Here is a 27,937-nt window from a genome sequence, read left to right as displayed (position 1 = left end):
ATAAAAAAAACGAAATATAGATCTGTATTTGAATCAGATTGTCTATATTCATTTGCCCGGATGAAGCATAACAGTGGGTCGTTAAACCGAATTTTATTTTTTCCGAGTTATATGAAGTGTTATAAATCTACTGCATTCTTAGAGTCAATATTAATTACATGTTGTTATTTAATAACTTTCACTACTTTTCCAACCATGGAAAGTATTGTTTCTGTAATTTTTATCCGACTTATAGATAAACATCTGTCTTCTTAATGGATGTTGTTATGTTGAATTGGTGCCTATAATTTATACCCCGTTAAATCCTAACTTTATTTTAACGATAAAACCACCAGTATTACATGCACCTACTATTAATAACACTTTTTATGTACAATCGACGGTCCATATTCGTCATATTCATCTTTACTAATACACCTAGGTAAAAATGTTGATAGCCTAGCTAACATGGAACCACCTATCCATGCCGAGTGTTTCCGTCCTGAAGTTATGCTGATATTGGCTGAAGTGGGAGCAAGATATTTAACTTCCTTTAACATTCTATCAGTAAAACCTGTAAAGAAAGAAACAAACATTTGTTTTCAAAATTGTCCTTATTACTTATGGTAAAATATATAATTTTCATAAATGATTTACTACGATCCCGACTTATTTCTAAAATGTTATTATCAACTTCATCGTTATCATTCTGAAAAGGAGTTAATTATTAATCACTCAAATACATATTTTACCTGGAAACAGTGGGATCCACCTGAGAGAACAATGTTGTTGTACATTTCACTCCTGTAATCTGAATCAAGACTGTCTATAGCAGAACACAGTTGTACATGCAAGCCCACCATTTCTCTTTCTTTAAAATATACAACAAGCCAAACGTGAGGCTAATGTCCCTCGCCGAAATCCCAAAATAACAAGCCAACAGTGAGGCTGATGTCCCCCGCCGAAATAGGAAAATAATTAGAGGACACATATAAATTTATCACAAATTATCTTTTACAAAGTATTGAACAATCAAACAGTATATCTTTACTTATAGTCTAACAATCAAAGTAGGAGAGTTATTGTTTTCCAAAGTCTCGACCAATCAAATTGCGTATCGCTCTGCTTACCCTGAGCAGAAAATGCTCATTATCAAACTTAGTCAAGGTATTACTGTAATGAAACTATACACCAAGTTTCATCAATCTCACTTAATTAGAACTAAAGTTATCGTGTCCCAAAGCATCAACCAATCAAATTGCTTATCTCTGCTAACCCTAAGCGGAAAATGCTCATCTTCGAACTCCATCAAGGCATTGACCTAATCAACACATACACCAAGTTTGAACATTCTAGCTCAATTAGGAAGAGAGTTATCGTGCCCCAAAGTATCAACCAATCAAATTGCTTATCTCTGCTTACCCTAAGCGGAAAATGCTCATCTTCGAACTCCATCAAGGCATTGACCTAATAAACACATACACCAAGTTTGAACATTCTAGCTCAATTAAAAGTTATCGTGTCCCAAAGCATCAACCAATCAAATTGCTTATCTCTGCTTACCCTAAGCGGAAAATGCTCATCTTCGAACTCCATCAAGGCATTGACCTAATCAACACATACACCAAGTTTGAACATTCTAGCCCAATTAGGAAGAGAGTTATCGTGTCCCAAAGCATCAACCAATCAAATTGCTTATCTCTGCTTACCCTAAGCGGAAAATGCTCATCTTCGAACTCCATCAAGGCATTGACCTAATAAACACATACACCAAGTTTGAACATTCTAGCTCAATTAGGAAGAGAGTTATTGTGTCCCAAAAAGTGTGACGGACAGACAGACGGACGGACGGACGGACGGACGGACAGACAGACGGACGAACCCATTTTAATAGTCCCCTGCTTTCTTCGAAAGGCGGGGGACAAATAGATGACACATATTAATTAATCGCACATTTATTTTTTTCAAAAGTATCAAGCAATCAAACTGATTATCAACTATACACTAAGTTCCATCACTCTCTATCAGATAGACTCAAAGTTATCTTGTCCCAAAGCATCGACTAATGAAATTTCTTATCTCTGCTTAGCTTTAGCTCGAAATGTTAATCATTTAACTCAGTCAAGACATTCAGCTAATGAATATCTGCATCAAGTTTAAACATTCTACCTTAATTAATAGCTGTTATGTTCCAAAGTCTTGACCAATCAAATTGCTTATCGCTCCTTAGTCTAAGCAGAAAATTCTCATCATCGAACTTAGTCAAGGTAATGATATAATGAATCTTTACTCGAATACTCGGAGTTTCATCACTCTCACTTAATTAAAACCAAAGTTATCGTGCCCCAAACCAATCAGATTGCTTATCTCTACTTACCGTAAGCAGACAATGTTTATCATCGAACTCCATCAAGGCATTCGCCTAATGAACAACTACACCTAATGTACAACTCAATTAGAAGGACTGAGAGTTATTATGTTCCAAAGTATCGACCAATCAAATTGCTTAATGCTCTACTTACCCTGAGCAGAAACTGCTCACTATCGAACTTATTCAAGGTATTGATGTGTTAAAACTATACAAAAAGTGTCCCCAGTCTCACTTAATTAGAACTATTTTTTATCGTGTCCCAAAGCATCAACCAATCAAATTGCTTATCTCTGCTTACCCTAAGCAAGGGTGAACATTCTAGCTCAATTAGAATGGGAGTTTTTGTGTTCCAAAGTCTCGACCAATCAAAATTGCTTATCGCTCTGCTTACCCTGAGCAGAAAATGCTCATTATCGAACTTAATCAGGGTATTGATGTAATAAAACTATACACCAAGCTTCATCACTCTCACTTAATAAAGTTATCGTGCCCCAAAGCATTAACCAATCAAATTGCTTATCTCTGCTTACCCTAGGCTCCATCAAGGCATTGACCTAATAAACACCTACACGAAGTTTGAACATTCTAGCTCAATTAGGAGAGTTATTGTGTCCCAAAAAGTGTGACGGACAGACAGACAGACGGGTGACAATTAGCACAGTTATAATGAAACAGGCTAATTCTTATTTTTCAATTCTTAAAGCAAAAGGGAGTGAATATTTACTATTTATGTTCATTAACCAACATACCAAGGTCATAGTATAACAGAAAACACGTAAATATAAAAGTACAACAGAAATGTGTAATACGAAGTGGTACAGGTATTTCCGAAGGCAAACCTCAGCTGCACCAGTTCATCGGTTTAGATACATATCCTTCGTCCTGCACGACAACCGTCACATCTTATAATGTTCACTTATCAAAGGATAATAGAATCTGTAGTGGAGGAAACGATAGATATAACAGATGGATGTATCAGATATGTATTACAGTCTTGCATCTTATCTGTCATGTCATGAAAGTGTTCAAGTGTCATTGAATGTGTTGAATACAATACTTACTGTCTATAGAAGGTTGAAATAAAACTTCTGGACACATAAATCTTTCTTTACCAACGGTGATAACTTCACCACCTGGAAGTTCGTACAACTCTTCAAAACTTGAAATATTAGAACTAGACTCATCCATATCTTTCTGATAATCCACAGCCACGTAACATAACTTTTCTTTAATACTCCGAACAATGTCTGTTTCAGGTATCGCTTTTAAAAGAAAGTTCAGATCATTTTTAATCAGATTATGTAAGAGCTACATCTACACATTACAGGCTTTTATTTTTTTACTGAAAATGTTATTTACATTATTATTTAGACATTTATTCACATGACGCGAAGATGTAAACGGATTTGAAATACGATCGCCATTTAATGATTTGATTTAAAAATGGATAAGCGATGCTAAGTCTCGATTAACAAGTGGCGTTGCTACGATAATAAACAATCTACGAGTATGTCAAAGCTCAAACAGTGATAACGTCGCTCAGAATAAAGTAATTTGAATGACATTTTCAATATATACTCTTCAAAAAAAGTAGGGGATATTCAGAAACAATACAAAACTGCGGAAATGCACTGCTGTTTTTATTAGAGTTAAGCGGTGTATGTTAATAACAGGCCAATTGCCTGCACATGACCATAAACAGTTCATATGGGCGGCTTATCTGATGGCCCTATTTTACTCGCAAAGAGATACACTGTCTAAAGTGAAAATGGACGTTTTTATTTTTGTCTTAATAATGAGTAATTGCTCCACCAATCCTCAGACATTCAGCAATTCGTCGTGGCATGTTCCTAATCAACAGACCAATCACGATTTGGGGCAATCTGGCCACGGCCAATTCTTGCAGTGTTGTCGGTTGATGTTGACGTCGACGAACACATCAGATCTCCCGAGCATGTCATGCTCTATAGGGGAAAGGTCAGGACTCATGTCTGGACAAGGCATATGGACAATATGGTGACGCCGGAGGTAGTCATTCACGACACGGGCATTATCATCTTGAAAGATGAAACGTCTACTTGCACATTGAGCAAAGAGCAGAACTATCGGCGCCAGGATGGAGGCACAACACACGGTCGTCGCGCATGCAAATGGGCTGCACGTAGCCGATTTCTAATCGTTTGGGGTGTAACTCGAATTCCTGTAACTTGGTACGAGTTTACAGAAAGGTGATTGGCCGTTTGTCCTCGATTTCGCAGGACCTGTGTACGAATGTATCGATCCTGGGCTTGTGTAGTGGCTCTAAGACGACCTAAACGAGGTCTGTCATCAGCATTGTGTGTTTGTTGGTACCGGTTCCACGGTCTGCTGATCACAGACTGTGACACATTAAGCATGTTGGCTACTGTTCGCTGTGTAGAACTCATTTGAAGCATGCCAATAGCACGTAGATGTTCGTCATGTTGAAGACGTCTCATTGCAAATTAAACGTAACACACCAAAGAAAAGATACGCTAAACAGTAAATCTTATGCAAGAACCGATAGGAAAGCAAACAACACGCGACAGTTTTCATCAACCCTTCCTTGAAGTGTCAAATTTGACAATGAACCCTTCCCACGTGTATGGCGCTATTGCTTGTCGCATGTGCAGCTCAGTGGTTCTGTTGGGGATATAGAGAGAGAGAGAGAGAAATGGGGTTTAAAGTCCACTCGACACAAACTAGGTCATTTCGGGACTTACATATGGTCCAATTTTATTTCAATAATTCGCTTGCGCGTAGGGGTCTTTAGCAGTGGGAGGAAACCGGAGGACCCGGAAAAAACCCACGAGGTTGGACAGGCCTGTTGGGGCTATAAGTTCTTCATCTGTGAACATACTCTCAAAGCATGTCAAGTGTCAATGACTATTTATCATATCACAACATGCATAGGTATTTGCATCTGAATATCCCCTACATTTTTTGAAGAGTATATTAATTTCGAATTGTCAATTTGGGAACTATTACAGCAAGAACGGTCAGCTCTGTTTCTAAATCTTACATAATCCATCTTTATCAGTTTTAAGCTTAATTTATATGTTGCAATTTAAATGTGGCCAACTTTCTATGCTAAATACATCTTTGAAAAGTGTGTGATTCTGTACAAACGAGACAAAATATATTTTATTATATTTTTGTGCCACAGAAACATTGATTGCTTGTTTATGATAACCTTTGAAATTTCCTAAACTTTGCAATGACCCTTTCTGCGCCCCATCACCACTACCATATAAAGAAAATTAATCCAGTATTAATATATTACTTACATCTACCTGTAAAGTTATATCCCCGTTCATTCAAAGCCCTCCTCAGGTAGTCTGTCAGTTCGCCACCTGCTATCTCAAACTTTCTACTTTTATATATCAGACCATGACCTTTAACAGACGTGAAACAGAAGAGGCGATACATTTTAATCCAGTCAAATACATTTATTCTTGAATCAATTATTTAGGTATAGAGCTTTAAAGAGATGGGTTATCTGTGTCTCAAGAGATATGGTACCAACATGTGCCGGACTGCACCCCTGTATGTAATTACAGGCCATCTATAAGTTTGGATCTGGAGGTGATACAGGGGTACTAGTGCTGGCGTTTGACACGATTGGCTTACGCACTATAGACAATAGACTGTGCTTTGAATCACAGAACCATCAAGTAGACCTACCGTCGTAAACAGGCAAAATATTGGATATCCCATGAGCAGAATCACATACTACTCCAGTTGTACGGCCAGAAGCATACAAGGATAGAATTGACTGAATACTAACACATAGAGCAGGAGTATTAAATGTTTCAAACATGACCTGAAAATAGTAAGTACGATACTATTCCATGAATCAAACAAAATATCCCAGTAATTAAACAAAATAGTCTAGTAATTAAACAAAATATTCCAGTAACCAAACAAAATAATCCAATATTCAAGTAACCAAATAAAATATTCCAGTAATCAAAGATGATTGTGGATAGTGCTTTGCATCTGAGAGCAAAATACAAGTATTTTATGAACAGGGAAGAGGTAACACTGGATTCCATTTTAATCCTTTATTTTTATACTGGCATATCAATATTATCATTGTTGTAAACCTACCTGTGTCATTTTTTCTCTGTTAATTTTAGGGTTAAAGGGGGGCTCGGTGAGCAAAACGGGTCGTTCTTCTGGATCTTTACATAAAACATTATGAAATATATGATGCCAGATCCTCTCCATTTCATCCCATCGAGTTATTATTCCATGTTCTATTGGATATCGTATATATACCATGTCTCGTTTTCCAGGAACATCATCTCCTACATAGCACCCCTTTTGATTCGACGAATCCTGATGTAAAGTATAAAATGATATTTAAAAATATTAGAATATTATAAATGATTTCAGGACGAAATGTGTTGATTTGGGATACGTGTAGGAAAATACGTTAAAATGTTTTATGTTGATAACATGTAGCATTAACAACTATCCAACAAAAATAAAAAAAAATTATTCACACTTCAAAAAGTAATGGTCAATGCCAAAGCACTTTCCGACATTAAAACGTTATATAATCAAATAAAATGAAAAAAGGGTTTAACGTCCTACTTTTCTGCACCTACTAGGCTAATGCAAACGGACATTCAGCGTGCTATGAGGGAAATTTTGCCCGGACAGCGGCGCTACAGCCTACTTTTATTTCGAATTCCAACTGTCAAGGGTTCTTTAAGGAGTAAGCCAATGTACACGGGACCTGGGGTTTTCGTCCCATACGGACGACAAAACGTAAAACACCCCGGAAAAAAAAGTTATCTAATGTATTATTAGGTTAAGCCAATTCTGACAATTTCACACGTCTTGCTTAGCTTGCGCTTATTAAAATTTACTTATTAAAATTTGCTCAAATGCAATTGACCAGACTCAAAGTGAAGTGAGGGGGCTCCTAACACACTTCAGCTATATTTGCAAGGGATAGCGCTTGCATGTTACTCGCCCAATTTGTTCAAAGGATGTTGACTGGCCGAATAGGATCCATAGAGGGGCAATTTAGATATTTACAAACATATTCGACTTGTTGCAAACATTTGAAATATTTCAACAAAGTGCAGTAAGTATGTTACTTTGATACTCGAAAATGGACAAATGTATTTTCTCATAGACAAAGAAGGTTGCGATAAGTCTAATTGTGCTCTTGTTTAAAATCAAAATTCATTGAAAATACTGAACAATACAAGGGGATACGGCACAGTACCTGCGATTTAGGGGAAGCAGTAACTGTGGGAAACACCGCTCTGGGTTCATCATCTCCTGCAAACCCAACCTTTGATGTTCCAGACCCATGATCAATAACCAAGGCGGCTTCAGACAAATCGTTGTAGCTCATACTAGATAATTAGCTCAACTCTGAAACAAAAACCGAGTAAATATGGACATGTGTATTAGTATAGTGGCATAGCCAACCCTTCTAAACAAGCAACGAAAAATAGTCCATATGCAGATTGTTCTCGTCGCACGGCGAAACGGGGGAAAAAAGACACTGACATTATCGTTTACTTTGTAGATTACTTTCAAGTCTGCAATGGAAGGGGCAACAATTCAAAATTTGGATTAGGTTCCTGTTCATGGGTAGTTAAAGAATTTCAGAAAGTTTTGTTTTAAAAGTACTGACCAGTACTTCTTTTACAATGTGTCAGTGGCTTTGTGAAATATCCGTGTCGGAATCTGCATTTCGTCAAAGCTCCATCTCATGACGAATAGTACAAAAAATATAAGTAAAACCAAACTGTAGGGGGCAATAATTCCGTGAAAAATCTATTAATGACAGAAAAGTCATCTCTGTATCTAAATCTTACACAATGCATCTCTACGTTTGTAAGACAAGAACAGAAATACTCTGATAAGTGGAATGTGTACAAAGTTACGAATTAATAGATCCAAACCCCATTTCAACGAGGATGCCAAGTAAGGAAGGGCGCTTGAATTTGTATTTTCTATCACGTATGCTACTTAAAAAGTGTATTCCATTGTTAACTTTCATACTAGGCTTTACAAAATGCAGTTCTATTCCCATTGTAACGTTCGTGAAAGCCCAGAAGGGACAAGCGTATTAATCAATGAGTGTCATTTGTGGTCTGCATCCTATCAATGTTCTATTAATAGAAACATAACAAAACGGTTACCTCCCCGAATATTTGTTTTTATACATGTACACAGCGTGAATATTTACAAAATTATATTACCTTGCAACTCCTGTCAGATAGGTGGGTTTATGGATGACATTAGATGGACAGCTGACGAGAGCTTTAATCTCTGGATGCTTTTACATCGTAGAAACTCACATAAACAGCAGGTATGGAAGGCGTGTACAAGTTTAAACATGGAAAAGTACGTCATCACATTGGAATGTTACTTATGCGCAAGTCTCCACGCTTGAAAAAATAAAAGGTAGCTTCGCCGGCCGAAATTTGATTGTGTAGTATATACAAATATTTATTATATACTAAAATAGACAAATGTTGTATGTAATCATTTTTTATAACAAAACACACACACGCAATTTAATTTAGATCAATCAAATGCCAATCATAACAACCTTTCTTGTAGTCGCGATCATAAACCAATAATTAATAAAGAACGGGTCAAGTTCATATCGGAGAAATAGCCTGTATAATCTGTATAATATACATACACGAAACAAAATTAGGAATAACTAACTAAAACTAACCGGAGAGGTTCTGGGGGTGTTTCAATATTCGTAAGTGAACTATTACTCTCATATAAGTTTATGAGCATAGATTCTAATGATGTTAAGGTAAACGGATTAAAAATTTCTCGGTGCAACTAATCTTGATCTTACCCTTTCGTCTCCTAGTATAGCTTTAAATTGTATAGACCTATGGCAAGCTTTAAATTGTATATGGCAAGTCATAAATAATACATTCGATAGTGGTCATCTAATAATCTTAACTGACATGAACGTAAATTGCAGTAATTTGGAAACAAATGTGGCAACTTGAACGAGCAGATTCGAATTTTTTCCATCACTATTGTGATGAATCGACCCAAGAGTAGTTAGACACAATGATATAATATACTTACCAAGAATAATTCGCGTGCAATCTTTAGTATAGCAAACGCTTCGATCCCCAGAACAAGAGGTGGGAAAACTAAAGGTGCCCCAAAACCATGGTGGTCCTTAGAATGCCATCCATGTAAGGAAAATGGCACTTAAAAAATCTGCAGAGAATAAATCTTTATATAAGCAGAGGCAATAGAAAATCATTGGGTGGCATTCTGTGATAGTACCAATGATAAAATTAAAATTTCAAATGTCGGGGAAGAATACATGCAGTTTGTAATGTTTCTCTCCACGCTTAATTATGATTCTCAATTATCTACGATTAATAGCGAACGGACAGAGCTGTTAGCGAAAACGTTTGCTGATGGCTGTAACGATAAAGATCACCGTGAATAATTCGTCAAACGAAACGCGGAATTTCACTGGGTTTACCCACCACGTAACTTAGCAGATGAACATAAAACAATTAACCCACCCTTTATTTCTAGAGGAAATGCCTAAAGCTTTAGGTGGCAAAGTTAAAATAAAATATAGTATGTTAAAATAAAACTTTCAGGGTCAATAAGTAATTAACTTCTATAGAATTATTCAAAACGGCATGGTCAGAAGGAATAGTTCCTGCAAGCTGGAAAACAGCAACGATACCCCCCCCCCCCTTTTTTTTAAACCATTAAAATATCAAAATGAAACCGGTTCTTACAGGTCGATAAGTTTGACTTCTACCTTGTGCAAAACACTTGCGACTATGATAAATAATCGGTTAAGATATTATAATGAAGTTAATGGTTTAATTAGTCCAAATCAAAGTGGATGTAGACAGCAGCACTCCTCTATTGATCATATTGTGAGGTTTCTAAAAAGCATAATTATGTGCAGTATTCGTCGACTTGACGCAGGCATTTGACTTTTATAAAAGTACATGAGCTAGGAGTAACAAGGGGAATGTTTCACTGGATCGAGGATTTTCGAAAAAAAATATGCAAGTTAGTGTAGGACTCTTAACAAGCAACAAATATAGACTCGAAAATGGCACACCCCAAGGTTCTGTTATAATCCCGACACTTTTCATTTGTAAAGATTAATGACCCTCAGTCCAATAACTACGCTAAGAAATTATATAAGTCATATAAACTATATATGTTATTCATAATCTGTATATGCATTATATAACATCTGAAGACACTTATTAATGTCCATGGTGTTAAGGATGGTTTTCTGTGAAATGCTGCAAAGTGAGGGTTGTATATAGTATAAGTACGTCAGCGGGGACACTGAATCCGGTCGTATGTCAAAAATAAGCTTCGAGATTTTCCTAGCACTGTCTTCACTTGTCTGGACCGACAAGCACATTGTGCTTAGTCGTTCGGAAGAGTCGAACAACAAGGGGTCATCCATGTACTGTTTGGCGAAGAACAGTAAGCGTTAATGCTGCCGTTTGGAAAACATCCCATCGTTTTATGCGCTTAAACACATCTGTGGTACTGTACATGGAGTTTAATAAATGTTACATCGGTTAATTCAAACATAGTTTAGGATGAGAATAATTAACAAAATGACAGCAAAACAAAACCTAAAATAACGCATAAACAGTGTGTAGGAACACGACAAAAGGTCTAACAATAATTTGTCGCAGTCACACTCTTTACATTATTTCTTTTGTGCAAGCATAATAGCTTATTTCTATATAATTAATAATAATAATAATTTAATACATTTAGCTGCTCAGTGGCACTGGTTTTACGATGTCAATTATGGAAATAAAATTTAACAATTAATATGCCCCATCTGCCTAAAATATGCAAAAATGAATTTTCATATTAATATAATTCCGTTTAAATATTTTCATTAAAAGATTTTTCTTAAAAACTGCATAGTTTAATCTTTAAATTTTGTTTTATGTGAAAGTTTTTTTTCATATTGTCGTGGCAGTGAGTTACACTTGGCAGTATCAAAATCGATGAAAGACGCAATTTTGCTAATTTTATACAAATAATTGCAAGCTTTACATAGTGTGGTTATTTGTGCCTTCATTGAGATTTACGTAACAACTAAATTCTTTACAGAATCTGAAAATATAATATGTACAAACCTGATTTGCCATTTAAGGCTGGCTATAAAAAAGAATTAGCCTGTAATTCCATCGATGTATTAACATTCAGCGATTTCCCAGGAAGTTGATATTATTACGTGAGGATTTTTCAGACCCCGACCTTGTGGTATGTTTAATGCCTTTTCATTTTACTAAACGGCGTTGTTGTCTTTTTATTGAAACAAGCCAAGGGTTTTGATTTCTTTTTATTGGAACAAGTCGATGGTGATGTATTCTTATTGGAACAAGTCGATGGTGATGTTGTCTTCTTATTGGAACAAGCTAATGTTTTCCTTTATTGGAACACGATGATGGTGTTCTTGTCTTTTTATTGGCACAAGATGATGATGGTGTTCTTGTCTTTTTATTGGCAAAAGATGATAGTGTTTTTGTCTTTTTATTGGCACAAGATGATGGCGTTCTTGTCTTTTTATTGGCACAAGATGATGGTGTCCTTGTCTTTTTATTGGAACAAGCTGGTGTTGGGATCGCCTTTTTGTCTGGAAATAAACAGATTATATTAAATTTTACATATGAAACTATTTATAGTTGATTTTATTTTTAAATGTGTAATCAGATAAATTAGATGACCGTGGTATTATATATCCTATGTTCGTCTTAAGGCAAACTAAAAGATGACCACACAAAGCGTGAAAATACGCTCCGACATCAGCAATGTCTCGCTAGCAGCTTATCCGAAATTTGATAAGATTCTTTATGCCTTAAAGGAATCTGAACTCTATTGTGTTCATGAAAAAAAATCCTAAAGAACTGAAAGCAATTGTTGATGGATCGACGGATAGGTTGACGACGTAACTGATTTATGTAGACAATTTAGAATTTTAAAATAAAATTGAGAGTTTTTGATTTTGGTAGCTTTCTACATTAATCAATCAATCAATATTTTCCCAATGTATGGAAATATAATAACATACCTATTTCAGTGCTATTGTGACGTATAGCTGAATTTGGAAAAACCATTTCAATTAACACACACGATATTCCATTTTCTTCGGGATCGAAAGCGCTCACTATGTTTACATCTAATTTTGTTTCGAACAATCTTTGAATATCCTCCTGGATTTGGTAGGACCTCGGAAATCCTATATTAACTGGCACGAGAGCGGAAAAATTAGAACATTGTGACTTCTTCGAAGTGATGAAATGTTTTAACATTTTAAATACATACTCTTTGAAGTTTACTAATTCTGTGTCAAGTTCAGATAATAAAATTAAACAGATTGGATCAAATACAATATCTTGATCTCCATTTTCTGCAACATTTTTATATTTGTCTACAAGATGGCTGACAACAGTTTGTGAATTAAGTGATTTTAATAAGAGATTATCATTAGGTCGAATCACCACATCACTGATTCGTTCTTTTTGATCATCAAGATACGAAGATAAAATATCAACTTCAGTTTGATTATAGCTGCCGTCAGCAGTGGTTGTGTTATCTGTATTATGTCCCCATGTATACACCATGGCCGAGTCTGAAATAAATTTGTGATATTATGGATTATTATTTTATCAGAAGGTCATCAATATTGCTTTCTTAGTGTCTTGTATAAAAATAGGTTTGACCTATTAATCAAACATGCTCATTGGGTTGGCAGTGGGTAAAACACCATCGTTCACTGTTTACATAACAATGGTCTGTTAAACAGTTCACGGTATACAATATTAATTAAACGATTACAATTTCTTGCTGCGCTATTTCTCTGATTATCACCCAGGCTACAGATTTGTCCCAACTACAACATTCACGACAAGGAAAATCTGTGGATTCCGGGTCATCTGCATTTCCTTTGTCAGATCTGGGGATAATTCACGATGCAAAGTCTATTGTCGGTGGTGTAAGTGTGGATATTCTGAAATTTTCTTGGCCCTATCCATGCGCTGCGTGTGGATAAACATATTGTGTTCCATTATGCATGATGCCTAAAATCAAATTGCAAATCTTACCAGCAGTGTTCTGTTCTGAGAAAGTGGCTGATCCTACATCACTTCCATCGCCAGAATCGTTTCTGTTCTTTAGACTGAGCAATTCGTCATCACTAGAAGAGAAAGTGGCTGATCCTACATCAATTTCATCGCCAGAACCGTATCTGTTCTTTAGACTGAGCAATTCGTCATCACTATAAGAGAAAGTGGCTGATCCTACATCACTTTCATCGCCAGAACCGTATCTGTTCTTTAGATTGGGCATTTCGTCACCACTAGAAGATAAAGTGGCTGATCCTACATCACTTTCATCGCCAGAACCGTATCTGTTCTTTAGATTGGGCATTTCGTCACCACTAGAAGATAAAGGGGCTAATCCTACACCGCTGAGGGGAGTATCATTTAGTTCAACATTCTCCACATCATCAGATGATTCAGGAGATTGAGTTTTGGCTACCTCTATACGGTCAAGTAGTGGTTTATTTACTTGAACAGGTGCTTTCTCACCAGTTGCGTCTGTATCGCCATCAGTTTCATATTCTGTGCGTCTGGTTGTCACACCCTCTTTGGGTTTACCTCGTTTATGGCATGTTTCAGACGAGTTGGTAATAGACAGTTGCCGCTTAAGTATTTTGGTAGCTACTTGGTTTGTACTATCTGGTAATTGTACGTATGTTGTGACGTGATCATTATCGGGTATTTCACTATTCATCTGGGTGTTGATATAACAATTACTATCGGTGTCGATATCTTCGTCACTATCATCATCATCACTATCTTTCCGTGTTATCATTTCTTTCACATCTATTTGAGAAAACAACAAACTGTAGTTATCGAAATCACCAATTTTGTACATAGTTTAACGGGTGTGAATGGAATCATCAATCCTGAAAGACATGCCATTTTTGCTATAAACAATCGTGTACATTCCTTATTTTGATTTTATTCAATAATCTTAAATAGCTAAGTCTATAACTCAACATCATCCAAAATCTTCAACATTGAAAACACGATTTTTTTGTCAAATTAAATCAACATTCATGTTGTGATCTTACCGGAATAAGATGGGCTTTTGATATCCAATATTTAAGACAAAATAAACATTTTACCATTGGTACACGAATCGTGTACCATAATGCGCTTCAGCCTTAGTTGTATAAAGAGACTCGAGGGACGAGGCTAGACACATTGCACCAAATCAAACGGTGTATGTAGACTGGAATAACCAGACGCTAGAAATTTGAACTCGCTTGAGACTGCTGGCTTATTTCACCGAACATAACTGATTTGAAATTGGAGTAAAAACGGAAACCATTGAATGTAAATCAGTTTATATACATTCATATAACAGTATTATATGCGTTGCGACCCACTTTTGTCAATTTCTAGGTCCAAAATATTAGCGATTTAGCTCCTTTAAATGGAATGAACAACAGGCAAAAACCTATAAAAGTTATCTCCCAAAATATCAATATAGATATAATTTATATTTACAATTAACCATTGGTAGACATAGACAGTGAGTTATAAACATATAATATTTCTTTGAGTGTAATGTTACGATATATATTTGAAACGAAAACCAAAAATAACTATAATATTGTTTAAATATATATTTTAAATGTTAAAACTTCTTGTTATCGTTTATGCACTTTTTTCAACTATTTCGAAATGTTAGAATTGGTATCAATTGGAAGTGTTAAATAATAAACAAAGTCTCCCAAAATATAAATATAGATACAATTTATATTTACGATTAACCATGGGTAGACATAGACAGTGAGTTATAAACATATAATATTTCTTGTAGTGTAATGTTATAATATATATTTGGAATAAAAACCAACATAACTATAATATTGTTTAAATATATATTTTAAATGTTAAAACTTTTTGTTATATTTTATGCATTTTTTAAAACTATTTCGAAATGTTAGAATTGGTATCACGTGGGAGATCGTTGTTGCCATATAAATTTAAAGATGCAGTATGCAATATTTACATAAAGAACTGCTCGTTCTTTCTATAATAGTACAAAGATGGGTAATGAAAAACAAATATAGTGAAAATTTCTGTCAAATTACTTTATTCCGAGCAAAGTTATGAATTTACGGAATAGCGCATTCAAGTACCATTGCTACAGTAATAAGTTTCTATTTTCCATTTTAACGAAGAGATGGTAGGCATCATCTAATCCACTCAATATCACGGAAATCCCATACTCTAGAGAGTTAATTATCGGCTTGTCATAAATATCTACATAATACTAATTTATATAACATTTAAAGCCAGAATTAAGAACTACAATAGGCTCTTACATGATGCCTCTTCAAATCCAGAGTAACATTGGGGTTTTTTTTATCAACGTAGTGCAATATACTACCTCGTTTATGGCATGTTTCAGACGAGTTGGTAACAGACAGTTGCCGCTTAAGTATTTTGGTAGCTACTTGGTTTGTACTATCTGGTAATTGTACGTATGTTGTGACGTGATCATTATCGGGTATTTCACTATTCATCTGGGTGTTGATATAACAATTACTATCGGTGTCGATATCTTCGTCACTATCATCATCATCACTATCTTTCCGTGTTATCATTTCTTTCACATCTATTTGAGAAAACAACAAACTGTAGTTATCGAAATCACCAATTTTGTACATAGTTTAACGGGTGTGAATGGAATCATCAATCCTGAAAGACATGCCATTTTTGCTATAAACAATCGTGTACATTCCTTATTTTGATTTTATTCAATAATCTTAAATAGCTAAGTCTATAACTCAACATCATCCAAAATCTTCAACATTGAAAACACGATTTTTTTGTCAAATTAAATCAACATTCATGTTGTGATCTTACCGGAATAAGATGGGCTTTTGATATCCAATATTTAAGACAAAATAAACATTTTACCATTGGTACACGAATCGTGTACCATAATGCGCTTCAGCCTTAGTTGTATAAAGAGACTCGAGGGACGAGGCTAGACACATTGCACCAAATCAAACGGTGTATGTAGACTGGAATAACCAGACGCTAGAAATTTGAACTCACTTGAGACTGCTTGCTTATTTCACCGAACATAACTGATTTGAAATTGGAGTAAAAACGGAAACCATTGAATGTAAATCAGTTTATATACATTCATATAACAGTATTATATGCGTTGCGACCCACTTTTCAATTTCTAGATCCAAAATATTAGCGATTTAGCTCCTTTAAATGGAATGAACAACAGGCAAAAACCTATAAAAGTTATCTCCCAAAATATCAATATAGATATTATTTATATTTACAATTAACCATTGGTAGACATAGACAGTGAGTTATAAACATATAATATTTCTTTGAGTGTAATGTTACGATATATATTTGAAACGAAAACCAAAAATAACTATAATATTGTTTAAATATATATTTTAAATGTTAAAACTTCTTGTTATCGTTTATGCACTTTTTTCAACTATTTCGAAATGTTAGAATTGGTATCAATTGGAAGTGTTAAATAATAAACAAAGTCTCCCAAAATATAAATATAGATACAATTTATATTTACGATTAACCATGGGTAGACATAGACAGTGAGTTATAAACATATAATATTTCTTGTAGTGTAATGTTATAATATATATTTGGAATAAAAACCAACATAACTATAATATTGTTTAAATATATATTTTAAATGTTAAAACTTTTTGTTATATTTTATGCATTTTTTAAAACTATTTCGAAATGTTAGAATTGGTATCACGTGGGAGATCGTTGTTGCCATATAAATTTAAAGATGCAGTATGCAATATTTACATAAAGAACTGCTCGTTCTTTCTATAATAGTACAAAGATGGATAATGAAAAACAAATATAGTGAAAATTTCTGTCAAATTACTTTATTCCGAGCAAAGTTATGAATTTACGGAATAGCGCATTCAAGTACCATTGCTACAGTAATAAGTTTCTATTTTCCATTTTAACGAAGAGATGGTAGGCATCATCTAATCCACTCAATATCACGGAAATCCCATACTCTAGAGAGTTAATTATCGGCTTGTCATAAATATCTACATAATACTAATTTATATAACATTTAAAGCCAGAATTAAGAACTACAATAGGCTCTTACATGATGCCTCTTCAAATCCAGAGTAACATTGGTTTTTTTTTTATCAACGTAGTGCAATATATTTTGTAGAATTATTTGACAAAATAATGATAATTATCTTCATGTGCATAATTACACCTTGGACTCACCTGTGTTAAACAAGTTCCAAAGTTTAATATTGTACTTGGAAAGAAATTGTTAAAATGCGAATTTTCTTTTTACAAAATGTTGTGGATTTTCATTACGAAGATAACAGCTTGTTAACGGTTCAATTTCTTTCAAAAACTTGCGATATTGTATTATTTCATATAATAAGTTTATATGTATGTATTATGTTCTTCTAAGGAAAGATTTTATTCTACCTGCTTCAGTTTGAACACGTTCTTACAGATCAGAATATTTTATTGAACAATTTATTAAATGAAAATTTGTTAATTTTATATTTCAATACACACAAAATACAAGCTTTCTAATATATAGTCGAAATGTATTTTTAGCGCAAGGCACCAGAATAAAATCAACAATTTAATTTCCAAAGGGAATGTCTAGATGGATTTTATTTTGTCTAGTAAAATTAATTTAAAATATATTTTCGCTTAATGAAAAGTATCTCAAGAATTGATAAGTGTTATGATCCCATATTAATAAAGACAAATTAAAGTCTACTTACATTCTTTGATGGTTCTTCGATATAATTCTTCGTGCTCTCTAGAACAAAACACCCTGAAATGTATACGTTTCCAGATACGTTTTCTAACTTTTTGGAAATGTGTCACTATAGTTATGTAATTGTAAGCTACTCACCATAAACTCAAAGCTTTATATTTGTATATTTATAAAGATATGCTTTAGAATTACCAAATAAACCAAACAGTGTAGTCTCGATTGTCATTGCTAACGTTGTTTAGATAATAAACAAAGTCTCTTTTTAATTTAATTATCAACTGCCAATCGTGTTTAAATCCGTTGAAAATCAAAAGCATCCGATGCTCTAGAGAGTTGATTATGGGATTGGCATGTGAATAAATGTTTAATTAATGATTTATATAACATTTGATGCCAAACGAAAGATCTGCATTAAGCCGATTTAGCTCTTACATGATAGTCCCGTGTTGGAATTCGATACAGGAGTAGGCAGTAATGCCGCTGCCCGGGCAAAATTTACCTTATAGAACATTGCATGGCGTATACACGTCTTCATTAGCCCAGTCGGAGCAGAACACTGGGACGTTAAACCCCATTTCATTTCATTTCATTTCTTGTATAATTCATCTTTAATAAATAAAGCATATTTATACGTTCGGATATGATAAAACTTGATAGGATCACCACATTTACTGCACGATTAAAACCACGATTTCAATAGTACCATGAATTGTGATAGTTGAAACCTAGCATATCCAAAACAACGTACGAATTAAAACATTATTCCACTTGATCATTGCTAACTTATAAGCATCTGAAATATACATCAGTTTCTCTTTACTTTCTGCGACCTTCTTTATTTGTCAGAGTCCACATAGTAATGTGCTAGTAGGCTACACTAACAACAAACGGGAGGCCCAGAGTTCGATCAAAGTGTTGGATGAGAAACTTCATAAGGATTTTTCATTGTGGCCTATAACGTGTCAGTCTGTTGAGCGTTTAGTCGTTTGAATGGTACAAAAACCCGAGGTCTCGTATACACGTTGGTGTGCACGTAAATGGACCATTGACAGTTAGAAGTCGATAAAGAGTAGGTGGAAACGCAAATGTCCTGGAAACATTTATAGCATAACACACATCATGACATATATCCGTCTATATTTGCCTGTTTAATGTTGAAAATCCGAAAACTAAAAACCTTTAATAGTTAAAAAGAATATAATGAAAACAGAATATGTTGAAGGTTTTAGTCAAATTGCTACACCCTGAACCGAGATATTAGCGATTCAATTTTAGGCTAGCCTCGATCGTCATTACCTACGTTGCTACAATAATAAACAAAGTCTCGATTATCCATTTTTACGTTAAATTATCCATCACAAAGTGTATATTCAAATCCACTAAATATCGCAGGTTGACGGTGGCATCAGGGTTGATTATGGTCTAGATAAGTTAATTAATGTCTAATTAATAATTTAGATAACATTTCAGACCTAAAGAAAGACCTGCAATAGGTAGATTTAGCTCTTACATAATGGATGTTTAAGTTTGTACCCCTTTAAGCTATATCATATTTACCTATAAAGAACAAATGATCTGCTACTTTGTTGTAAGCCAAACACATATCTTTTATTTATACATTTTTTACTGTTATTGGCACAGTAGAAATGGAAATTTTTCTGGCAACTAGCAACAGCACACCCGGCAGTAGCAGATAAATGTCGTCTTTTCCAGCCTGCGCTTCTTTTACTGAATATACACTGACTGCATTTCTAAAAAGAACAAAACATTGAAGCTATCAAAATCGTTCTATGATGCACCAAGTGAGGTGACAGGGGGTCGATTATGAAAACTATTGATAAAGGTATACCGCCGATCGAATATTTCTTGTTACTAGCCTAAATGAAAAATAATAAGATTTGCAATTTAAATGTGTATTAACAGGTCTTCGTTAGATTGTTTTAATTATATCTATTGAAAGGCCAATACCAAAGATGCGACTGATCATAAGAATAAACCCCTGAGCAACTTTGTCGTCCGAACCAAAATGGAAAACTGTGAAAATAATAAGTTATTATTATTACAGATGACTATATAAAACAAATCAATAAGAACTGCGAATCGATTTCCGCATCTGACATCTCATAAAACAGGTCTCCTATCACATTTACTATTCTATTTTAGCAGCCAAAAGGGGCCGAAATAAGGATGAACATCTGTGGCGGAAAACAAATCTACGTGTCCATAAACAGATTTATAAATCTTCAAAAAACAATGTGAATAAATTAATTGAAGACATTAAAATTAAATTTTACTCTGATAAAATAGAAAATGGCGAAACCAGACAAAAGGACCTGTATTAAATTGTGAATTTCTCTTTGGATCATAATGGTGAGCGGACTATTCTCCCGAACAATGATAATGACACTGAACTCGCGAATTTATTCTCCGATTTCTTCCAAATAAAAATACAGAAAATACGAACTGAACTTGATGATTTAAATTAAATTAATGACTTGAACGCTCATGATTTTGATAAGTTAGAAATTTTGTTTATTTAGAAAATTTTAACTTATTTAGTGAATCTTCTGCTCGTCAATCTTGTTCATTGATCCTGTTCCGACTCCTGTTCTTAAGGACTGTCTAGACGAAGTTATTCCAGTTTTTACCAATATTATTAATTCTTGTATATCATCCTCTACTATTCCTAACGTTTTCAAACACGCTTATGTTACCCCTTTAATTAAAAGTCTACACTGAATCCTAATGTTTTTTTAAAAATTACAGACCTGTCTCTAACTTAAGTTTTATTTCTAAAATATTCGAGAAATGTATTGCTTCTCAGATAAAGGTCCATCTAGATGATAACTGTTTCTATGAACCATTTCAAGTTGCTTATAAAAAAATTCACAGTACCGAAACAGTTTTAACCCGGGTTTCAAATAATATTTTAATGGAAATTGATAATAGAAAATGTACATTTTTAACTTTATTAGATTTATCTGCTGCTTTCGACACGGTGGATCATTCAATTCTTTTACGTAGACTTTATTTTAAATTCGGTATTTGTTGTCCTGCATTAAATCTTTTAGAAAACTATCTTTTGGGTAGAAAACAGTGTATTTTAGTTGATTGTAAATCGTCGTCTGAATCTATTTTGTCATCTGGGGTTCCTCAAGGTCTGTTCTTGGTCCGATTTTATTTACCCTTTATACGTCACCATTAGGCGATATTGTCAAAAAGTATGGTCTCAGCTTTGTATGCCGATGATGCACTGTTATATATTTCATTTACACCTAATTGTCCATCTTCTTTCAATTTATCAAAATTGCAACTTGAGAACTGTATTAGTGAAATTAGAATATGGATGTCAACGAATTTTCTAAAATTGAATGATGATAAAACCGAATATTTGTTATTAGGCTCAAGGCATCAATTATGTAAATTTGCACATGATAACCCCCGTGTTGTAATTGGTAATTGTGATATACATGCATTTCCATCTTATTCTGCTCGTAATCTTGGTGCAATCTTTGACAGTTTATGCTTATGGGAGCTCAAGTAAATAATATTTGTAAATTGTGCTATTTTAATATCAGAAATATTGGTAAAATATGTAAATTTGTAACTGTAGAGGCCACCAAGTCACTTGTTAATTCTCTGGTCACTTCTCGATTAGATAACTTTAATTCACTTTTAGTTGGGTTACCTTTAAAGCTTATAGATAAATTACAAAAAGTACTGCAGCTAGACTTGTTATTTTAACTAAGAAATGCGACCAAATAACTCCTGTGTTATAAAATTTACACCTGCTACCTGTTAAATATCGAATTGATTTTAAGATTTTATTATTTACTTTTAAATTTAGTAATTGAACATATTAACACAAGGTACAATTTTATGGATACACAATTACTGAGTTTAATACTAAGCCACGTTTCGACAAGGATACTCTCGTCTTTATCAAGCAAATGATACAGGTATGTGAATAGTAGGCAAATATATACAGAATATGCAACAAAGATAAGAATCAAATACAATTAAAACTTACACCTAGGATTAGGGGCCATTTACACCCAAACCCACCTCTCTTTTAAGTATTGTTTATATATATATAGCTCAGGTTAATTGGTTGCCCATGGTGTTAATACATTGATCTTTATAATAATAGGAATCCCCCTCCCCCCTTTTGGACTTTCAAGTCATTGAATTAATATATTTACGGTTTCCCTCGTCGAGGTTTATAATAGATTGTTTTCCTTCATGACTTCCACTCTTGCCTAGGAGCCTATGACTAACTTATACACTGATTCACATACTTTGTTCTATTTCAGTGCTTATCCTGTTTTTTCACAGTCTAATTATACATTATACATATCTTTGTTTTCAGTACTCATACCGTTTCCCCCATTCAGCTTTATAGTCTAAGAATAGGTTTATCTTTCATGATTTTTTGTTTATTGAATTAATCATTTTTATTTTTTATTTTCCCTTGCATTAGCTATCACTCTTGTTCATTCATACCCCCATACATACACATATCTATAGCTCAGGTTAATTGGTTGTCCATTAATGGTGTTAATACATTGATCTTTATAATAATAGGATCCCCCATCCCGCTTTTTTAAAATCCTCCTTATAATAGTTTCTGCATTGTGGGTTTAGTTGTAAATGGCTCCTAATCACAGGTGCTAAGTTTTAATTGAATTTGATTGTTATTTTGTTGATCAACATGTGCCTATTATCTCATTGTATTAGACTTATTTATGTTTATCTATTCTGCTTCATCAGATAACAATCAGGAGATAATATCGCAAGTCTATTTGTCTAACTATCGAGCAAATACTGTCGTGATTTCGTCATGTCGATTTTGCATGGCCACTATCAGTCATAATGATAATTTGGTGATAATGGCCACTCTATAATTTTGAAAGTCCATGTTAAAGATTGATGATAACCAATAGCCTTTCTCGGTTACAAGTAAGCGATTTCATAAGATAATAATTATACTCTTAAGAGGTTTAACAATGTTTTGAAACAATTAATGTCAGAAATCGCTTAAAAGCAATTGAATGCATTAGCGACGCGATAAACATCAATTGTATGGAAGACCAAACAGCTCTTTATTCAGTATTCTTAGTCTTTATTTCTTAATTCATAGTCCTTAATTCTTATTTCTTCATTTGTTGTCGTATTTCGACATTTGTATCTTAAAATTAATATTTGTATCTTAAAATTAACATCTGTATCTTAAAATCAATATTTGTTTTACAAATCAGACATTTGTCATATCAGATTTGTAAAATGTATTTTAATTGTATTTCAATATAAAGATAAAATTTATTTTAGAAAATCAAAAAATAGCCCACATTTACATTTAACAGAGAAATACAACGCAAAACAAATCTGGAACAACAAATTTCAAAATACAAATCACCAAATACTATTTCTTCAAAAACTTTTCTCGAAATATTATGACGACATGAGCGGAAATCAACCTTGCATACAATAAGTCTCCATACAATAAAGGAGAGACGAGCAAGCATATATACAATAAGAAATATCGCTCGATGACAATCGTACCATCGTTTGGTTGGTCGCGTCTTGTGGCAGCTGCTAACACAACTGGGTGCCGTTACAAAACTCTTGTTACCCTTTTTGTGACCATGCTGCCACGCCACTTGTTTGGACTGAGGGTGGATGGGGGCGGTAAAAGCGGGGTAGGACAATCTCCTTCAATATAAATATATTTATCAGGACAAGTTTTCGTAAAATGCTTGACAAAATCTCTTTCTTACCAACAATCGTTTACCCCTGTCCATTTCTTTCAAAACTTTGTCGATTTTAAAACCTCCAAAATGATCACTTTTATATTGTGTTAAATCTGCAGAATATTGCTAGAAAAACAAAAATAAAGTTTAGCATAAAATAAAAAGATGGAAAAAATAAATTATATCCTCCTTTTCTACAGATAAAGTAGCAATGGACCTATTTTTATGACTTTGGTATATTTGCAGGCCGCTACGGAATTGATTTAACGAAATGTTATGATAAAAAATAGTCCCCTAAGTTTTTTCCCCAATTTAAAGTAAAAAAAATACATATTGAACAATATTATGATATAGTTCAGTCGAACATGTATGGCAACACTTTTTTACATTGTTCCAGTCTGGCTACCGTCATGCATTGCATCTGAAAGTTAATAGTGGAGTCAGCACTTGTTTTGATTGCACCAGCTATCTACTAGACAATTGAAGATACTTTACAGTTGACCACCGACCTATAAATGTGATGTTTGTATTTCTGGAATAACAATTTAAATTTGCAATCGTGCCTCTCTCCCAGGTGTACGGACGAAGTTTTCAAAACGACCAATAGCGAGTCGTATGAAGTTTTACAAGACTTCCGTACACAATACGCTCGTGAATTTGACAAAATCTGGATTTATATTCAGATAAGAAATAACACCTAGTTTTCGAACAAAACTCTGGTTCGTGTTTGGGTATTTCGAGTTTTTTCTTGGGACATTGTTGTTACATACCATGCATTTTAGATGAGCTGTGCATGATTTTATAGATGGTGTTTTCTTTGAATGAAATAAACGTCCACAGACATCAACTGCTTCTTCACCAAAATTGCAAAATCCACACTTTAAAACCTCCATTGACGACAGTTGTCTAAAGTAGATACAGATAATATACATATTTAATATGGATATGGTGTTATTCCCCTATAACGTACTGGGAAAAATAGTATAACTCCCAATATTCACAAGTTCTCTGAAGCAAAATGTTTGCCAGAATGTCACGAAAAAGCTCATTTACTTGATCCTTTTGGGAGTGATCGATAAAACATTACAGGGCCGTCGGAACCGGGTGAGATGGGAGTGAAAAAGTTGCCCCGGGGACAATCCCCTGTGACCCCATTCCCTCCTTCCTATCTGTTGAAAGAGACTTAAGGTTAAGCTTACAGCCCTATACGACCGTGGACTGCACCTAGCAACATCCTAGCCCCATCCATATTTTAGAGCGGTGGTTCTCTCTTAGCTAAATCACTACTTTCGTGCTAAGGTACCCCTGCCTATATACCTACTTCCGATGCCCCCCTCTCATACACACACACACACAGACACACACACACCCAAACATGCCCGACTTTTGAGCAGAGATGCACCCCTCTGAAAATCGGAAGAGTTTATCCGACAAAAATTGTGGATGGGCCGAAAAGTGGCGGTGAGTTATTTGAGTTGTGGGTGTACGGACCCCAATGGTTATACTATCGCGATTTTCTGTTGATAAATTGTTATCTCGCCTTATACTAAATTGTGATTTCTACGAAAGCCCAGAAGGCTCATTCAAAATTCCAAATTCCAGATTACAAATTCCAGATTACAAATTCCAGATTACAAATTCCAGATTACAAATTCCAAATTCCAAATTTGCTGCTGTAGCAAAGAAAAAAAATGTCAGTCCTAGGATACCGAGTAGCAGAGTAGCTCACTGCAGAGGAACTTTGCCCCAAACATTTCAGGGGATCATGTGGCTAAGTGGGTAAGACGCTAGTCTGGAGGTCGGGTGTTCGATCCCTGCATTGGCCGAGAGAGTTCATCCAGATTTCCCGGCGTGGTTCCCCCTTGTTAGTGATGCAGGACGGAGGGCCTGACAAGGCCAACTGTCTAGTCCTTCGGATGAGACGAAAAACCGAGGTCCCGTGCATACATTGGAATGCACGTAAAAGATCCCTTGGCAGTTGGAATTCGATATAAAAGTAGGCGATAGTGCCGCTGCCCGGGCAAAATTTCCCTCATAGCACACTGTATGGCGTATGCCCGTCTTCATTAGCCCAGTATAGGAGCAGAACAGTAGGACGTTAAACCCCAATTTCATTTCATTTCCAAACTTTTCACATCTGCCGACTGTCTAACCTCGTGGGTTTTCTCCGGGTCCTCCGGTTTCCTTCCACTTCTAAAGACCCCTACGCGCAAGCGAATTATAGAAATAAAATTAAACCATATGTTAGTCCCGAAATGACCTAGTTTGTGTCGAGTGGACGTTAAACCCTATTTCCCTCTCTCTCTCACATCTGCCGAAGCAAACCCGAACTGGAATATTATTATTATACTCTAACTGATTAGTCAAAAGCAAAAACCTGATCCGATTGGTCGGATCAGATTTAGAATTTTGAATTTGGAATTAAGCATTTGGAATTTGGAATTTGGAATCTGGAATTTGGAATTTTGGAATCTGGAATTTGGAATTTGGAATCTAGTAATTTGGAACGGGTTTTTATCCGGCCCAGATAGGTAAACTAGAAGTAATTAGTTGTGTAAAATTACAATTTATATAAATTCTAATTTGTTTAATTGAGGGGGGGGGGGGGCTGTCAATTTGCTATTTTATCGGTAAGACATGAATTTGGAATTTGGAATTTGGAATGAGCCTTCTGGGCTTTCGTAGATTTCCCCCTTGACTAAAAAATAGGCTACTACAGTTTCAGGTTAGATGATGGAACTTTTATTCAAATAATTTACCCGATCTCAAGAATAGCAATCAGCTGTCTGGATTTGATATAGGGAGTATGTCAGCCTTGAATGATACCTTTATCAATTAAAATTCATGGGTATATTTTACACCAATAAACGTATGCAGGCAGAATGCGTATGTACGATAATATCAGAAACACTATGCCCTAGTTTAAATAGCCGTTTTATAATCCTTACTAAAACAAAATATACGAGTTACGTACCTTCCATACAGCTATTGAGCGAGCGAGAGTGGAACAGCGATTATGTCACAAAGAGAATATGCTATATGGATATATCTTTAACAAACAGTGACACATTTCGCCACTGGAGTTTTAAAACGACACATGTTAGTAATTAATGTGATACAGGCTGAAATATTGCTACCGGGCACGACATTTTGTTCAGGTCGAGTTTCATATATATAAACTATGCAGATTAGATATTTATCGTAAGTTTGAGCACACAAGCTACATGTATATCTACACGATAATAATATAGATCATATGTGTATATATTTATAACTTACTTGTTGATTGCTAACAATAATCTCCCTGATTAGGCTTCACCGATTTCAATTTACGCCCTGTTGGATATCGGAACCTGATTTCTACTTTCTGTTTTGGTTAGCATATGCACCCTAATAGGCTATATAATGGAACACTATGTGATCGAGTCTATTACGTATGAATCATATAATGATAATAATAATAATAATGATTTATTACATAACTGCATGGTATATACACGAGTATGGTCAAGCATACAATACAATTATAAACACCAAGAACATAGAATAAGGTTTACAGAGGTTTCTAAAAGTATATTAAATTATATTACTAATGCTTGTAAAGTATATATTAGGCCTTACATAGCAAATGGTATTTAATGTCTGTTCTTAAACATTTCATATACGAATGTTGCAACACCTTGTATACATTTATTAAACATTAAACATTAAAGTATTTATATAGCGCCTAAACACCAAATGAATGGTCCCAAAGGCGCATGTTTGATTAAGAGATCCACCAATTATCCAAAGTGTAATTGGAACAAATAAGTTTTGAGTCTTTGTTTGAATATGTCAGTTGATTCAGAGTTCTTCAGGTTGCTATTAGATCAGATTGAATTCCATAGTTTAGGTGAAGAGAATTGGAAGGATCTTCTACTCATTTGAAGGTTGGATTTTGGGATGA

At 34.6% G+C, this 27,937-nt stretch overlaps 1 protein-coding gene across 8 annotated transcripts; it reads right to left on the bottom strand.

The window, feature by feature from the left end:
- Nucleotides 1-77: 77 nt before the first annotated feature.
- On the bottom strand, nucleotides 78-27,390 carry LOC126810947 (actin). 8 transcript variants are annotated; one of them, XM_056098872.1, is made up of 17 exons: nucleotides 27,271-27,390; nucleotides 24,762-24,897; nucleotides 24,019-24,117; nucleotides 19,799-19,992; nucleotides 18,246-18,298; nucleotides 15,857-16,084; nucleotides 13,495-14,277; nucleotides 12,462-13,022; nucleotides 11,527-12,026; nucleotides 8,599-9,595; nucleotides 7,611-7,762; nucleotides 6,479-6,709; nucleotides 6,053-6,191; nucleotides 5,656-5,763; nucleotides 3,412-3,612; nucleotides 732-850; nucleotides 390-553 (listed from the first exon to the last, which is right to left on the bottom strand). In XM_056098872.1, exons 11-17 carry the CDS (start codon nucleotides 7,740-7,742, stop codon nucleotides 533-535), a joined length of 951 nt encoding a protein of 316 aa, XP_055954847.1. In that variant the 5' UTR covers nucleotides 7,743-7,762; nucleotides 8,599-9,595; nucleotides 11,527-12,026; nucleotides 12,462-13,022; nucleotides 13,495-14,277; nucleotides 15,857-16,084; nucleotides 18,246-18,298; nucleotides 19,799-19,992; nucleotides 24,019-24,117; nucleotides 24,762-24,897; nucleotides 27,271-27,390; the 3' UTR covers nucleotides 390-532. The 8 variants fall into 8 exon arrangements, 4 of the variants coding, with proteins under 4 accessions (XP_055954845.1, XP_055954846.1, XP_055954847.1 ...); XM_056098870.1 differs by lacking the exon at nucleotides 732-850 and having other exon boundaries at nucleotides 78-553; XM_056098871.1 differs by lacking the exon at nucleotides 732-850 and having other exon boundaries at nucleotides 78-553; nucleotides 5,662-5,763.
- Between the last annotated feature and the right edge of the window lie 547 nt (nucleotides 27,391-27,937).

Source organism: Patella vulgata, chromosome 2, assembly GCF_932274485.2.
Source record: "Patella vulgata chromosome 2, xgPatVulg1.2, whole genome shotgun sequence".
In the NCBI taxonomy this organism is placed as follows: Eukaryota; Metazoa; Mollusca; class Gastropoda; family Patellidae; genus Patella; species Patella vulgata.
Note: the sequence above shows the minus strand (reverse complement) of the source record. Positions and strands in the feature narration are given on the sequence as shown.